Consider the following 17,211-nt stretch of genomic DNA (forward strand, 5'->3'; position numbering starts at 1 on the left):
TTGTCAATTCACATTTGAAGGAAAGGATTTTGTTTCCTTACATTTTCAATGACAGGGGAAAGGATGCACTGTTTAGAAAATATTTTTCCTTGCATCAATGTTATGAATGGCTGAAGGACAAGTTGGACATAGAAGCAATTTTATTAGTTCCCCTTCCCAAAATAAAAATTATTTACAACTGCTGTGGGAAACGTGTAGCCTTCCAGATGTTATGTTTCAGATCCCATCACCTGGGGCCAGAATGACCAATGGTCAACCCGAGTTAACAGCTGTTGTGCTCCAATAATAGCTGGAGGGGCACATGTTCCCCACCACTGGTTTAAAAGATGCATTGGCTGCCTTTTAGCTGGAGCTTGCAAGGCGGCTCCCTGTAGAACACAACACAACGCAGCACACAAGTTAATATCAGGTAATGAGAAAAAAAAACAAGTAATGTTTGCACCAGTAGTAGAACTGGCGACCAAAAATAGAAATAAACAAGAAACAGTAGAGGGTGACTTGTGCACTGAAAACGTACATGGAAATTGTCTTCAGCTGGTGTGCCAGAGACAAGTTGGAACCAGCTAAATGTCTTTTTGTAACTGGTGTGCAACCCCTCAGAAAGTTCTGCCATTCATCTCACTTCAGAAGGACAGAATTAACAGGCCCCTCTCTGAAGTAGATGTGTGTCAAATGCACGGGCATGAATGGGAGTAGGCAGTGCTCATATAATCTTGTCCCAGGCTGGCTTGGGGTTTTCTAGATCAAAACCTACAATTTTAATTATTACTTGAAAGGAATATAAAGCCAAGTAACATCTATGAACATTTGAGGAAAATGTTCCAAGGACCCAGAACTAACCAATAATTTGATTTCCATCGGTTTAATCATCGTATGGAGAAAGGTTTGGCCATAATTTATTCAGAAGAAGACAAGGAAATAGATGATTATGCTTTAAATCAGGGATTTGTGTTTTGAGGGCCAAAAATTCCAGGGGTAGGTGGATGGGTTGCGAAGGACATTCAGCCTTCGGGTCTGGGGCGGGCAGAAATGGGCCCTCTGAAGTTGCCTATCTCTGCTTTAAATGGTGAGAAAGAATGAATCCACACCTTTGCTTTACATTGCAGCTTTCTTACAATGTGATTCTAACCGATAAATGGCACAATTATATATTAAATGGATAAAAACACACAAAGCTCCCTCATAAGAAATGTTGAAGTCTTCTCAAAAGTCTCGTCTTTTCCTCTGAGATTCCTTGATCAAAGGTGCCGCAGTTTGTTCTTTGGCTGGTCCTGAGGAGCGGTCCCAGGTCGCCATTTTGTTCTAGGTGAAAGTCCCGTCACATGCCAGGCTGACTGTCCAAGGGTAGCTGTCATTGCATACGAGCATAGTATTGCCCCCTCCCCCGGCCACTGAGAAAACAGCTGCATCCCACCCCCGGATGAAGAGACTGGCTCTCTCTGGCCCAGAACAGTGTAAAAAATTGTATTCAGCAAACTGGGGGACCCGAAGAAATCTGTGCAGTATAAAGGTAAAGCTAAAGGTTCCCCTTGACAATTTTTTTTGTCCAGTCGTGTCCGACTCTAGGGGGCGGCGCTCATCCCGCTCTTCAAGCCATAGAGCCAGTGTTTGTCCGAAGACAATCTTTCCGTGGTCACATGGCCAGTATAAAACTGGTGCATAAATCACAAGCTTGGAGTGACTGAGGGCCGCATGACTCTTGGTTCCCACTTCCATGATGCTGTTGGGATGCATTAGGCTGCGTCCTTCTCAGAGATTGGGGAAGTTACTCTTTCAGGCTACAGCTTTCAGGATCTTCCAGCCAGCACGACCAGTTTTTCCGCGTTCTGGCTCTTCCGTTAGGCGTGAGAATGATCAAGCGCTATAGTCAGGGTGGAAGACACAGCAGGAGACTTAGCTGCTGCCCCTTTGTTCCTCTGAGGTTTGCAACTGCCTTTTGCAGGAGTATATTGTGCTTTGGCTAAATTTGCATACTAAGGTCCCTAAGGTGCCACAGTTAACGGATGGCTACCTGTGGGGTCTGCACCAACCGGTCTGTCCTAACCCAGCCCTCCGCCGCAGTGGGTTTTGCTCAGATTTCTTAGGACTGCTCTCATAGCAGGTGGTTTGCCTGCCGTTTTGCTGCCTTCGCTTTTTGCTCCTTTCCTCCCCTCCCCCAGCTTAATGCTTCCCAGAGTTCATCTGGAGCATTCCATTTCATTAGGGAATGTTTAATTGGCCTAATTTACTTAATCTGTTTATGTCTGTCTTTTGTAGCCTGTGGAGAATGTGTAAGGTAATTAGGAGATCGACTAAAACAACTGCATGACAAGCATGCGAGCTCCTGCATTGGCATCCGTCACCCCTTTCTTCAAGCCCATCGGCCGACACTGAAGTCCGGGGGGGACCAGGCGAAAACCTTTCGCAAACTGTATCCCAAGAGAAGGGTGGTGTATAGACCCTGGGCACATGCTTTGGGCTCCCCAACCAGCAATGGCTAGGGTGACCTTATGCCAGTTCGATGCAATGGGTAAGGAACTAGGCTTGGAACTAGGCTCAGAGCTTACCTTTTCCACGAACTCCTTACATAGCTCCTAGGTAAGCCCCAGTTTTTTGCTCCTAGATAAGGCCCAGTTTTTTGCTCCTAGATAAGCCCCAGGTTTTTGTGTGTGTGTGTGTGTGTTATTCCCCACCTGCAGAGAAGGAGTTTTATTCTGCTGTTGGTATGTTGCTCCTTTTGAAGCAGACTAGATGGCGATTTGCAAAATGAATCTTGCAAATCTTATTGGAGGAGACCAGATGAGCCCTTCGAAGGAAAGCACCACTAGATCTGTCCTAAGTAGCCTCACTCTTGCGCTCATTTTAAGACTTGTCCCATTTTCTTTAGAAGGCATCAGAAACAACAAAGACTCCCATGGAGCTAAAGCCGAATGATTTTCTCTTTGGCACAGACATCTATAGACTGGAGCCTATTTCATCGGGTGCAAGATGCATCTGAGGAAGTTGATGGCAGTCTACAGATGCTTACACCAAATAAAACACATTCATATTTAAATTGCCATAAAATGTTTTGTTCCGGCTGGGGCTGTGAAGTTCTAGACCCAGACTGTTGGACATGCAGCTTCATTAGCTGGTGTGGGTCATTTAGGCAGAGTATTTGGAAAACTCTTACATATCGTACCTCCCATCCACCTCACTAACCAAATTGTTCAATTGCATGTCTTAAGATTGGGGAAATTCATAACAGTCTTTCTTAACATGAATTTCTTTGCCATCCCCATTACTCACTGGGTCAACAGGCAGCTTTCCATCCACACTGTAGACCAAACCATAAAGGCAGTTCAGCTAGATGGCCAAGGGTTGTGGCTATGTGAATAGTGATGCCAAAGGTGGCCAATGGACAGAGAAGCATAGCTGCCACTTTCTAGCAGTGACTAGAGATGGGAGTATTTGTATATAAATACGAATATCCCCCCCCCCCGAGGTGGAAATAACTTGTCATCCTGCCTCCTGCCAGGAGTGGCTAATCCATTGAGGACAATGACACGATAGGAAGGCTCCGTCAAGCGCACGTCAGCAGAGAAATGGTGAGTGGACAGTCCGGTCTCATGAGGCCAGACCCTCATTATTTCCACCTGTGGGGGGATATTCATATACGAATACCCCCATCTCTAGCAGTGACCCTAGTTCTTCCACAGTTCTGATGACTGCTCTGTTGTGGTCACTTCAGGCACTGCTGCTAAAAAGAAAAAACGCTGATGAAGGAGGGTCGCCGGACCCTTGTTTTGGCCTGCACTGTCTGGCTGCTGTGTGCTACGGTTACGATTGTTTTTCTTTCAGCTTTGCGCCAGAAAGATTGGCATCGTCAACCTGTTTTCCCGAATCCTAACCAGCCACTAGAGGGGAGCAAATGCATAATCTATGCCAAAGACTAGAGATTCTCCACCGTTCAGTATGTGGTCTGCCCAATGAGGAGATTGATCGCTCCATCAGTCATTCCTGGAGTCCCAGATCTTAAATCTTCAGAGGAAATGGAGATGAATAACCCCAACCTTTTTAATATATATACTGAAAGCCTAGAGGAGGCGCATTGTTCCATTGGAACAGCTTGGCTTAGGCAGATGAAGGCAGCTGCTACTTCAGATAGCAAATTTTGAATGTAATGAAAATACGGTAAATAATTAGTTATTTAACTTTTTTTTACTTTGAGAGAGGGGCAGAAGGGCTTGTGGGTAAGGATGGATGGATGTCTGCTATTTTGTGGCATTTCTCCAAATTCAACCTTTATTACGTCTATCTTTCTCTCACTGAAATGGCAAATATTTACACAGTTTACCTAATTTACACACCACCTTTAATTAAGAATGTCTTTGCCTATTTTTGTTCAACTGTAGGCATATTAGGCAGTAACCCTTAGAACTGCACACACAGTTTTGTGTATATTTTATTTCTGTGGAACACTCTGTAAGCCTCAAAGGCGGTCCTAGAAGTTGTGTAGATGCTTTTTCTGAGGGTGTGACCACGTAGATGTTTCTCCCAGATTGATGCAGACGCCACCATCCTGGTATATAGATCACACAGACATGTTTATTTATCCTGCGAAGGTGTGTTCCAAGTATCCACATGTCATGCACTCCCCCCATGCCCCCCTCACTGATCTTTGCCATGGTTGCTACCCTTTTATCTACCTCTTTCACCAACATTCAAACCTGCCTTCTAAAAATGTTTTGCAACTGAAATAATGCTAAACTGACAAGATAAGGTAAGCATTTGAACTAGTGAGATATCAGTTGAGCTCTAAATTAGAAGAAAAAATGTGTTTAACATCGCATGGCAGTTGTAGTCTTTACGATTGTGAGCAGAAGGCTGGTAAGGTTCATATCCATACCATGCCTCTCTTTGTAATTTGTTGGTGATGCCATCTTTCCAGCCTTGGGTCCCCAGATGTTCTTGGACTACCATTCCCAGAAATCTTGGCCAGCACAGCTCGCAGTGAAGGCTTCTGGGAGTTTTAGTCCAAGGACCTTCGGGGACCCACAGTTGGGAACCACACCCAGCAGGACAAAATAGCATGACTGACAATGCTACCTACAAAAACCAGAAGTTCTGCTAGCCAAACAAAATATTCTAAAGGCCGAAAGATCAGATCTGCCTGTGGTTAGCACTAACGTCATGTAGTTGAGGAAGGAAATATTGAAAAGAACAACGAGAAGCACAGCACAAACAATGCAACAAATACCCAGCTAGTCACTCTATAATTGCGATTGCTGAACCCAGTGGAGGTTGTGTTTATCCCTCCTTGTATCTCACCCCTCCTCCCCTCCTAACCCCTTGTAGCCACCGAGGGGCCCTGTTAGCTAATCCGGCCTCTGCAAATTCATTTCCTTTGTCCCTGGTGCCTTTGAAGTGTTAAACTAATCCTTAAACCAGCCTGGCTGAGATTTATTTTTATTTTTTTTAAAAAAAATATTGTTCTGGCCAGTTTTAGCGACAAGAAAAAGCTGGATAAAATTCAGCGTTCTCCATTTTCGCCATCAATTTAGCCAGTAAAACAAAGGCATTGTATAAATCCTTTATTTCCCTTTAATTTCCGTGTACATAAACCATTCCCAGTCAGATCCTAATTTTTGTCAGTGTGACTGGAGAAGAAATTCTGCTTTGGATTCCAACAGATGAGGAATAAAGCTTAGCATCTGTATTTCTAAACTAGTAGATTTTTTGTTTTTTTTAAATGAATTGTAGGAATGCCCATTATTTACAGAGGATCTGGGTCACAGTAGCCATAATATGTCGTAAGCCAAATATTGGCATCACATGTTTTGCTTCTACTGTGCTAATCCAAGTGGATGGTTTTGTGGCTGACAGCTCCGGGTTTAATATGTACGGCTGGCACATGTCCCGTTTGACACACAAGTTAGAATGTGAGGAGCCCATTCTCAGCAGGGAAGCCACAAGTGTTAAAAGGAATGTGTTACTCCTTCAGGAGCGCCTACAGGTATGGCTGTGGCATGTTGCTTCCAACCTGTTGCTCTTATGGAGCTTAAAAAGTTATTTTTTATAAGTAATCAGTTACAGGTATAAGTTATAGTTATAACTGCAGGGTTTTTTTTTTAAAAAAAAATCAACACCCATTTCCAATAGTAAAAAAAACTTTTAAAAAGTTTTTAAAGTATTAGAAGTTTAAAAAAACACACACCATTAAAAACCCTTTTAAAATATGAATGCTACAAGTGACTGGTTAGTGTAGCGTGTGTATACTCTTCCCATCCATCTCACCATCATCTTAATCACCTCCAACAAAGCAGGAGGAGCAGTTTAAGCAGCATTTGAACCATGGGAGATTTCCTTAACCTTTACAGAGGCCACCTCCCCAAAGTTATTAAAGTGTTACAGTTACACAGTAAGAGGAACAGGATGTCATCTTTTGTTGAGTTGCAATCATAGTGTAATACAACTATTTGTTTACTACAGATAACTAGTTATTTATAGTTAACTTTTTACAACGGTGTCGGTGAGTCAGTAGATGCTGGCTGCTGTGCTCTGGGGATTGTAGTAGACTGAAAAAGGAACAATCATAAACTCATCATTTGCCCTTAAAAAATCCCACCCCCACCCCACTGCTGCCCCAGTGAAAAGACTGGCATCAGGGAGCCCTTATTGTGTGCCCGGATGGTCCCTTTTTGACCCTCCACATCTGGAAATTGCCACAGATGTGCCCCAGGAGGTCATGAGAAGAATGCAACATCTGGTTCCTTCCCTTTGAGGCAGAAAGGAGGTTAGTGCCCTTCGGCCAAGGTCAGGCTGATGTCAAGGAGTGATTTCTCATCCTCAGCTCTGTGTCCTCAACCAAGGCCTGGAATGGTTTGCCATTTGAACCTTTTCTGTTGCTTGATCTCTCTTTTTAAAAGTCTCCTCCTTTTTATAGCCCTTTCTCTTTGGCTTCCGAGAAACAAACAGGGCTTGTGACCAGTAGGGCACCTTGCATTCCCGGGCTCTTGGAGAGGGTGCGGCTGCCCCCAGGCAGAGCGAGCCCCCCCCCCTCGGTGCAGACTCTTCCGTGGCCCTCCTTCGCGGATGCTGTCGGGAAGGCCAGGCAGAGCCAGCCCCCTGAAACAATCTTCAGTGACCGGGGACAGCTGCTCTGGAACTTTACGGTGCATTTTCAGTAGTATCGTAAATTTACATTATATTTTATATCATTTTGTTTTTTAATGTAAAACTGTATATTTTAAATTGTTTTTATCTTCTAAGTTGTGAGCCGCCCAGAGTAGACTATGTCTAGATGGACGGCATATAAATGCAATAAATAAATAAATAATAAATAAACCTAATCAGAGGAGAGCCACTGTGTCAGAAGACAAATGGTGTCCTCTTCAGACACTGGGGTGGGAATCGAGGGGGGGGGTGTCACAAGCCCCACAGGGTGCTAAAAGTTATTTTCATAATCCCTGAAATCTCTTTCTGGAATTTCTCCCCGCATGTCCACTTGTTTTTAGCAATAACAAGAACTGCAAAAGATTTGTTATTTAATTGGAAATTTTATGGAACCACAATCCCATTTAAAAAAATAAATTAAAAAAAGTTCCATCTGGGTAAATTTTGGGTTCTCCTGGAGTTGGAAGCCTGGCCCACAAACCCGGAGCCCTTGCTTACCCCTGCCTTAATAAAACAGCAAGCAGAAGAGATGGTAGTCAGAGAGAGAGAGAGAGAGAGAGAGCTACTTTTCTCCCCCTTCCAAATGTCTGAAGGCAAAAACTGTTGCACAGCCTGGGGGCCATCGTTGATCTGTGCTACTAAGTCACCTCTGACTCAATGGCAACCCTATGAATAAGCCATCTCCAAAACGTTTTGTCCTCGATAACCCCGCTCAGCTCTTGCGAACTCAAGCCTGTGACTTCTTTTAGAGAGTCTGTCCATCTCGTATTTGGTCTTCCTCTTTTCCTGCATCCGGGAAAAAAAACCTGTTCCATGCAGGAGTCTGTAAACTGCCAGTTTGACAATGGCCAAACAAGCTAAGTTCTCAAAGGCCCCATTTCCCAGGCTATTGCGTGTGACATTTTATGACCATCAGACAGAGGGTGAGGTAGATTGGCAAGTCTGGGCAAGTTCTCTTTCAGCCGTATCCGTTAATTAGACCTACAAAGAAGGTAACACTTCTTGTCCGTGGGATCGCAGGACATAGTGAGGGTGGGAATTTGGGCCTTTTCCCAGAGAAAGCCATTCTGAGGATGGAAACAGTGAAGGGAAGGTGCAGATATGGCGAACCTTTTTCTGAAGATCTTCTATTCTAGAGAAACCAAATGGCCATTACTGCCATGTCGGCCTCCAGTGCTTTGGTGAATCTGATCTTCACCACCCTGCGGGCTGCTGCACAGGCCACCCAATTAGCACTGCCAGGCCATCTTTGGATGCTCATCCTGTTCCCGTCTCGCTTTCCCTACTCCTGGTCGTGTCAGATTGAGATGGTGTCTCAGCACAGCAGAGTAGAACCTGTTTGCAAAAAGACCCTGTTGGATAGAATTGAGGAAAGGTTCCTCTTTTTTTCCATCAACAAGTCCCAGAATCATCTATCCATTATAGCAAATGTTATTACGTGAGCTGTAGTCTTAGAAAAAAAACTTTCCAAGTTTCTGCTGGTTGCTTTTGGCCATATTGTTAGAGACACGTTATGTGTTTGGGCAGTTTTTTCCAGGAACTAAGGGCACTCTTGCTCTTAATTTTTACATGTTACATAGCTGAAGCTGCCTTGGCGATTTGACCCAGTCACCTGTTGTGGATTTGACCGCGCATGGATCCTTCTTCACAGAGCCATGACAGCTTCTTCAGTTGAATGTCTGTGCAGATAAATATTGAACAGGATCCTCTCCTTCTCTGTGCTGTCTCAGTTGCAGAGGTTGGCTACCATGATGGCGTACCATCATCCACTTGTCTTCCACTATCTGGATTAGTTGTTCTTTATTAAGGCCCAGCCAGTCTCTGGAGCCACTTATTCAATAAATCTACCTTCTTCTAACTTTCACATTTTCTCTCAAACTTCCCTTCAATTATGTATCAAAGGATATTATAGACGTATCATGACAGTTCAATTCCAGGTTGCTTTGGATGAGGAAAAACTGGGTACATTTCAGTCCAGTTTGAGGCATAGTATAATATCAGGAAAATGATATGGAATGTGGTCCTGTCTTAGTGGATTTCGTCATAATTTGTTATAGTAACTTTATACACTGAGGCCAGAAAGACACATCATAGGTAGCTCAGAATTAGTGTCTTAATGTTGGAGAGAGGTGGCTAAGGCAGTCTTTGCAAAATTAGATTTCAAAGGAGTCATATTTAAATTCTGAGGACCAGTCACCATAGAAAGCAAGCCAATCTGCATACTTCCAGAACTAAGCAAGGCTCCTCCTGTTATTCTCTGATTTTCCCATTAGTTAAGGATTTTTATCTTCTAATCATTGCCCATCTGTAACACACCTTTGCTTCTAATCTGTAGGATGGGGTAAGAAGCACTAGTGATTCAAAGTGAATCTATATTATGTAGGTATACCAGTTTGATATCACTGTAATGGTCATGGCCCCCTCCTATGGAATCTTAAGATTTGTAATGTGGCAAGGTCCTACCTCAGTGAGTTAGCAATCAGGGATTGGGGGTTTGATTCCCAACTGTGCCCCCATGGATTAGAGTCAGCCTGTGTAGCCTTGAGCAAGCTGCAGAGTCCCAGTTCACCCCTAGAAGAAGGGAATGGGAAACCGCTTCAGGGTAATTGGACACCTACGGGGCGGGGGGGGGTTGTTCAGTTAAATCTGTGTTTTTAAGATTCTTTGATTTATATCCTGCTTTTTACTCCCACAAATAAGATTTAACAAGGTTTATAATAAAACAGTACAAATAAATCATCAAAACTTTTTACACATTTAAAAACACAGTTTAGAAACCACTCTCCCTCTCATCCTTGTTATGCTGTATTTATGATTCAGCCATAAATTTTATCTGCAGTTCAGTCCTGTTGTGGTTTGTTTCAGAGGCATACCACGATGGAATTCTAATCCAAACAAAAGGCTCTGTGGATCTGTTCTCAACGAGTGGCAGCCCAGGTTAAGAGTCTGCAGTAGCTGATGTCTTTCCTCCCTCTCCTTCTCCTTTTCGTAGACGCCTTGGGAGAAATCATCAAACAGCTGGACAAACAGCATCGCTGGCTCGGGAGACATGGTTCCAAAAGAGTCCACCGTGGCTTTGAATGGGTCGTTGAAAACGGCACCTAATGGAGGACAAAAGCTTTTGTTGCAAGCCCTGGTTTACGAGGTTGTTGCAGTAGGTATTCCCATCAAGGCCGTGAAACAGGGAGGAGATGATCCACTGGGCATTTTGTTCAGATAAGCAGAAACAAAAATGTGTCTTTTTTGAGTTTGTGGGGTTTTTTTTAGTTCACTCGGCATCACTGGAATAGACAAGTCATACTGTCAAGGTGTCATGCCCTTGGCCTGCCATAGCTTCTGACTGGGAGCATCACGTCAGAGTTTCAGACGTTGCTAAGTGGTTGGACTGCCACTCCCATCAGCCTTTGCCAGCAGAACCAATGGGGAGGGGATGCTGGGAGCTGTAGTCTAAAAGCATCTGAAGGGTGGCACATCCCCATCCTCGATGCCTGTCAGTCTAATCATGGCCAGCTCTGAAGGTTCTGGGAAGCCATTTTTCTCCCCAACTATTACTGCTGGCTGCACGAGGCCTAGAAATTACCATAAGTGGCCCCAAATAGCAATTAACCCAAAACGTTTGTTTTATAAGCACTTCCGTTAGAATTGGTAATTAATTTATTTGAAAATGTGTTGCTGAATTATCTTTTCAACTGGTTAATTGACTAAAAGTTTTGTATAAAATAAACATCACTCTCCCCTTCATTTCCCTGTATACCAAGTAGGAATATTAGTAATGCTATCTTCTCAACAGGAGGAAACACAATAAGCAGAATAAACTTTTAGCTCTCCCTCAACCTGGTACCATCCAGATAACGTTGTGCTCATTGTGGAGCCCAAGACATCTGGAGGGCATCAAGCCGAGGAAGCCTGGAATAAAGATTGTGATTCCGTAGGCCATGTGGAAAAGCAATATAGAAACAAGAGCAGGATATAGACACAGGATATAGAAACAAGGCTGGCACTTACAAGGACAGGATGTAGAAAGGAGAACAGGAAGCGAGCGTTTACCTGGGTACTTTGTTGTAGGCCTACCTGGAAATATTTCACTAGGATTCTCTTTGTTTCCCTTGTCTGTTTCTCATATAGAATGAAGCGAAAAAGGAACACGCACCAAACAGTCTCAACCAGATGGAGGCAGAGGTTATTGTCCATTCTGATTTCTCAGCCTCCCACCGGGATTGTGGCTCCCAGCTTCACATGCTGGGCATGGAGGAAGGGACCCTTGATGAGGAACATGACCCAGAACACCACCGTCCGGAGAGCCAACCTCCCAGTGATTTGAAGCAGAATTTTCAGCCAGCATCCCTGGACGAAGAAGACAAGATGGAATCTGAACCCCCTGAAACCTTGCTAAGTCCTGATAGGCAGGCAGACAAGTCGGGTGCTGGATTTCCTGCCGCTGCCTTGGCCAGGATGGAGAGAAGCCTGAACTCAGTGCAGAGGGAGGATCCTGACTCCTGCCCAGAAGGTGGAGAGAATGCACAGCCCATCCGGCAGGACACGTTCCCTGCAGGACAGCCTGGGGTTCTCCTGCGTAGCGGCCTCTCTGGTATAATCAGCTCGCCTTCCCTGTTTGAGAACGTGGCCTGTGTTCACCCACTTTGAAGGAAGCCCTGGCTAAATTCTTGGCAGCAGCAAAGCTAGAAATAATGTTAACATCCATTACGTAAGGCTTAGCCCTTGAGGTTACTAAACAGTCTCGCCACTCGTGGTGTGGAGGCGGAAGGGAATACAGAAGGGCCTCTCTAAACCTTTCTTAACAACAGTTTCTCACCTTCTTGAGTATTTGGCCTTTGTTCTGGGACTCCAGAGCCTGCTCTCTCTCCCCCCCCCCCGCTTTGTGAGACATTTCTCTTCCCGTATCTCCTACCATATTCATGCGGCAAGGCACCGAGGGAGGCTGCAGGGAACTGAGCAGACCTCGGGCCACAAAGGGCCCTGTGCAGGAATTACAGAAACAAGGAGCGAGGGGGGTAGCAATGAAGGGCTGGTGGGTCTCCTTTGAGCCTAGCGGCAGCTTCCCTCCAACTCGCCTGACCCTAGGCTACCACTGTGTGGCCGCTGCCATGCCACCAGCTACTACCTTGCTTGGCTCCTGGAACTTGCATCGGTATACCTCACGCTGTTTGTGCAAGGGTCTCTTCTCCTTACCTGCATGGCGCAAGGGGAAGAGGTCCATGGCGCCCTGCTTTGGCATGGTCCTTGGTTCCCTTGGCGTAGCACCAGGCCTCTGCACTGTCAGGAAGAGCAAGCAGGCAAATGTGGAGAAGACACAGATGGAGAAACTGCCCTGGAAAGCCTGTGTGCAATCGCCGGGCACTGTGGGGTGGTTCCTTTGCTAGGAAAGAGTCAAAACCAATGGTGGCCTTTCATGGGGCCTGACACCTCCTTCCCCAGGTCAGGGTGGAGGTGTTCCCTTGTAGATTGTGGATCCCTTAATCGGGATGGGGGAGGAAGACAGTGAGGAGACAATGTTAGGTGCCCACCCACCCACCACCACCTACTTCAGATGCCAGCCCTGGTAATTATAGAAGCAGTATGAGATAAAGGGGATCCTTTTCAAATTCACCTGTGTGGGAAGTTTTTCATACGTCTTGACGACTTCTTGGAAAGAGAGCAAAGGAAAGAGCGGGGGGGCAACCAATAGGACGAGATGGTTGGACAGTGTCATCGAAGTGACCAACATGAATTTGACCCAACTCCGGGAGGCAGTGGAAGACAGGAGGGCCTGGCATGCCCTGGTCCATGGGGTCACGAAGAGTCGGACACGACTAAACAACAACAAGGACTTCTTGATTAAATCCCCCCCCCAGCAGTATTCATAGCTTAATAACACTGTGTACCAATTTGCCAAAAGGAACATTGCTACCCCTCCCCCTTTTATTTTTTCAAATTAAACAACTTTTTTTTAACCATGAGAAAGCTGAAAATAAATTTCCGTTAGGTTAATAGAAATATGCCCTTTTTTCTACCCTATGTTAAAGATTCCCCCGACCTGTTCTGTTTTATCCTTTCTCATCTTTGAACTCAATGGAACAGTGTTGAAAAAGTAAGAAAAGAAACAAGCAGGAGAGATCCTTTGGAATGGAACGAATTTTGAAAGAGACGGTGGCTTGTACACTCATCCCACTGGCGACTCCAGTTACACTGCGTTTGACAGTGTATTGTTGGAACTCTATAAAAACAAACGAACTACAAAACCTGCTTGACTGGAGGCATTAGTGGGACAAAAGGCCCTAGGAAGCGTTTGCGTTTCTGGCTCTCTTAGATATGAACTCCCCTTTAGTTCCAACGGGACGTGGTGGCGCTGCGGGCTAAACCACAGAAGCCTTTTTGTGCTGCAGGGTCAGAAGACCAGCAGTCGTAAGATCGAATCCACGCAACGGAGGGAGCTCCCATCGCTTTGTTCCAGCTCCTGCCAACCTAGCAGTTTGAAAGCATGCAAATGCGAGTAGATAAATAGGGACCACCTTGGTGGGAAGGTAAAACGGTGCTCCCTAGTCACGCTGGCCACGTGACAACAGAAACTGTCTTCGGACAAACGCTGGCTCTATGGCTTGGGGATGGGGATGAGCACCGCCCCCTAGAGTTGGACACGACTGGACTAAAAGTGTCAAGGGGAACCTTTACCTTTTACCTTAGTTCCAAAACACACCCACTTGTTTCTAGGGCTTGATAGGTGCCTTGCCATGCTTGTTACAGGACACAGATTGTGTAAGGTGTTTCTCTTCTAGCATGAACTAGAGGTGCGCACCTCCCAAGATATGTGGGTGAGATGCGCTACAGTTAGGCAGACCTGTGGGTGCCGGTCTGGTGTTTACACCCTCTGTGCCACATTAGAGATGGAAGGTTGGAGTCAAGTCTGTGTTTCCTGCACCTCATGCGCTCTCATTTCAGTGGCTGTATTTGGCCAGAGTTCCTTCTACGATGATGTCACTGGAGTAAGCGGTTGGGCTGTTGCCGTTATCATACGTGTGTTACAAGTGGAGGATAATGAACGTTTATTTCTCTTTATCTCTGGAAAGTGAGCGGGGGGGGGAACCAAGCCACTTTCTATAATTTGAGCACTTCGGAGGGCCAATCTAATGGCCCCACAGAATAACACATTAACTTTTTTTTAAAATTGCTTTGGGACAGAATTCCAGGCAGCAACCATGTTTCTCTGTAGTTCGTTGCAGCAAAATGAAGAAATAGCATGTGGTACCATCAAAGCTAACCCGTTGCATTTGACATATTTTGTAGATTGCAATCCACTTCTTCAAGTCTTTGGCAGCTGATGAAGTAGACCGCTGTCCTCAAAAGTGTAGATCACATAAAATGTGTTAGTCTTCAAGGTGCCACAAGACTCTTCATTGTTGGGGGGAAAGGGCATTCTAGATAATAGCTCTGAAACAGTGGCAGGCAGTTGCCAAGACCACAGATTTAGTAGAATCTACAGATGCTCACCAGCTGGATGGTGGCTTGCCTGTGTTCTTACCATGGTTAAAAGGAGTATTCCAGCCATAACTGAGCTGCTCCTCACTGCAAGCTGGAAAGTTCTAAAAAGAAGTATATACAGTGGTACCTTGACTTATGAACTTAATCTGTATTGGAATTAAGTTTGTATATCGAAAATTTCGCAAGTTGAGTCAAACTTTCCCATTGGAATGTATTGAAAACCATTTGATCTGTTTAGGCTGTTTTTTGTTCTTATGTCGAGGCGCTGTTCGCAAGTAGAGACATTAGTTCCCATAGGAACTAATGGCAAGCCGGTTAATCCGTACTCTATCACTAGGGGGAGAACTTCCTTATTTTTTCTTCTTTTGACCTAAGGTGAACTTAGGTCAAAAATAGGGCAGGAAAGGGTTTTTTTTCAGTTTGCAAGTCGAGGCTCTGTTTGCAAGTCGAAGCAACTTTTTGCGACCGGAGACGTTTGTAACTCGAATCGTTCACAAGTAGGGACGTTCACAGGTCGAGGTACCACTCTACCTGGCCAGATTTATGTGTTATATATACCATCAAATTGGAACCAGCATATTTCCAAGGTAAATGAGATATTTAAGGAATAGCCTTGCCAGTGCCACTCCCCCCCCCCCATGAATTGCCATGGCCAAGCAAGGATTCAAACTGTGGTTTCTTGAGTCCTAGCCCATCACTTTATCCACCACACTACGTTGGGTGGCAAGATGAGTGAATGGAATTGCTCAGCAACACACAGACTGTCCTCGGACACATTTCTTGAACTTGCTGTCCACTCCCCATATAAGACAACATACAGGTCAAGAAGTTGCAGCCTCCACCATTGCACATGTTCTCCTTCCCAAATCCCCAGTGTTGCTGCAACGTCTGCCTGCCGTGTAAGAGGAGACAGTCCAGTCTGGCTGGCAAAACACCACTGCACATGAACATTGGCCTCTGGTTTTAATCTTAGGGCTAGTTTGCATGTCCGGCTGGATCTAACAAAATGACCCCTTGAGACTTGAGTGCAGAAGCGAGCGAATGAGTGAGTTTCAATCTAATCCTCACTGCAACATGGCTGGTTTTCCATGCAGTTTTTTGTGTGTTGTGGAGGTGTGTTCCAATACACAACTCTCCAGTTCCTCGGGGAAGGCGTAATGTGGCTCATGGGCCCCTAAACAGATGTCTATGGGAAAGGCGGCTTTCTGCTCCTAGAAACCTCCAGGAACAGCATTGTTTTTACTAGATGAGCCCATAACAGTCCAACAAACAAGCAAAAACATCAGAACAGAAACTGGAAATTACTTTTAAAAACAAACTTTTGAGAATGGCATGGTCTGTGATGTGTCAGGAGGGCGGAAAAATGAAACCTTTAGCATCAACCACACCGGCTTTGCAGTTTGATTCTTTTGGATTTCTGCTGGAATGCAGCCTCTACCTGGGCATCTTTTCCCCCCCAGCAGGCTATTGAGGAGGCCGATCCTGTGACTTCTTATTACACACTCTGCGAGTGCTTTTAACAACTGGTACTGAAAATTGGAGAGTCCTCCCCAGATATTGGGTCAGCCCAATGTCCTGGATGTTTGCGTTAACATAGGTCCTCATCCTGCAGGAATTTCTCTGCACAAACCCCACTGAAATTCATGGGATCCCATTGATGTGTCTCACTCATTCCACTGGGGTCTAGAATAGATACAATTCCTACCAGGTGGCACCTCTAGCTTCATGTACCTAATATTTTAGGTATTGATCTCTCTCTCTCTCTCTCTCTCTCTCTCTCTCTCTCTCTCTCCTTTTTAATGTATGACAATGTATTTTTATTTCCTCAGAGCATCTTTATATTATTTAATTTTATATAAAAAAGGGAAAAAATGTACTAGCGTGTGTTCTCGTGTAGCATTTTTACAGCGATTTCTCTACTGTGTTTTTTCTCTCCTTAACACAACAACTACCTCATGCTTGTTTTAAAAAGGAAAATAAAAGCAGTAGATTTAGCTCTTTTGCTCTCTCTTTTTTTAAAAGTGTGTCTCTGGATTTAATTACGTTAGTTGATGTTGGAGCCAAATATATTTCCATGTTTACTCTGTGTTCTATTTCTGCCATGTTCTCCCCATGAATATCATTGTAGGCCTTTTCCTTATTGCCATCTTTCCTACTGTATCTTGTCTTTTGCTTCCAAAACTGATCAGAGATTCCCCCTCACTTCCCTTTGAGCACCAGAAAGCACCAGGAATCTAATCCATGAAAGGTCAGGTCTTATCACTGCCACCACGGGGTCACAAAATAATACACTCGCTCCTGCTCTGCAACATTCAGAGACTTGACATCTACCTGTCTCAACAATAGTTCAGGAGTTGAAGAGATGTCAAGGAAGTCTCCCAGAGAAGGGAGTAGCAAACCTAATGTAGCCGCTAGTGAAAAGGCCCTGACCTGTGAATCCACTATTCTAAACACAGAGGGGAAGCAGGAGAGTGATAATATAGAAAGAAGGTAGGCTGTGAAACCCATCAATTAGAACCAGTTGCAAAACAGTAGCTTCAGAAGGCCAGAGGGGGGAAATGTACTTCCAAAATTTAGGGACAGCAGTGCCTTAAAACAAGA

The 17,211-nt window shown here is 44.9% G+C and overlaps 1 protein-coding gene across 4 annotated transcripts in view; it reads left to right on the forward strand.

Annotated features, from left to right (window-relative positions):
- IGDCC4 (immunoglobulin superfamily DCC subclass member 4) overlaps positions 1-13,128 on the forward strand; it is a 92,021-nt gene extending 78,893 nt beyond the window's left edge. For all 4 annotated transcript variants that reach the window (XR_013538905.1, XM_072982129.2, XM_078380892.1 and 1 more), the window contains 2 exons: positions 10,127-10,288; positions 11,260-13,128. Coding sequence is in view for 3 of the 4 variants with exons in the window: in XM_072982129.2 (XP_072838230.2) it covers positions 10,127-10,288; positions 11,260-11,778 (681 nt within the window). In the remaining variant the exon portion in view is untranslated. The remainder of the gene's footprint in view (positions 1-10,126; positions 10,289-11,259) is intronic.
- The last annotated feature ends 4,083 nt before the right edge of the window (positions 13,129-17,211 follow it).

This window comes from Pogona vitticeps, chromosome 12 (genome assembly GCF_051106095.1).
Source record: "Pogona vitticeps strain Pit_001003342236 chromosome 12, PviZW2.1, whole genome shotgun sequence".
NCBI classification, from domain to species: Eukaryota; Metazoa; Chordata; class Lepidosauria; order Squamata; family Agamidae; genus Pogona; species Pogona vitticeps.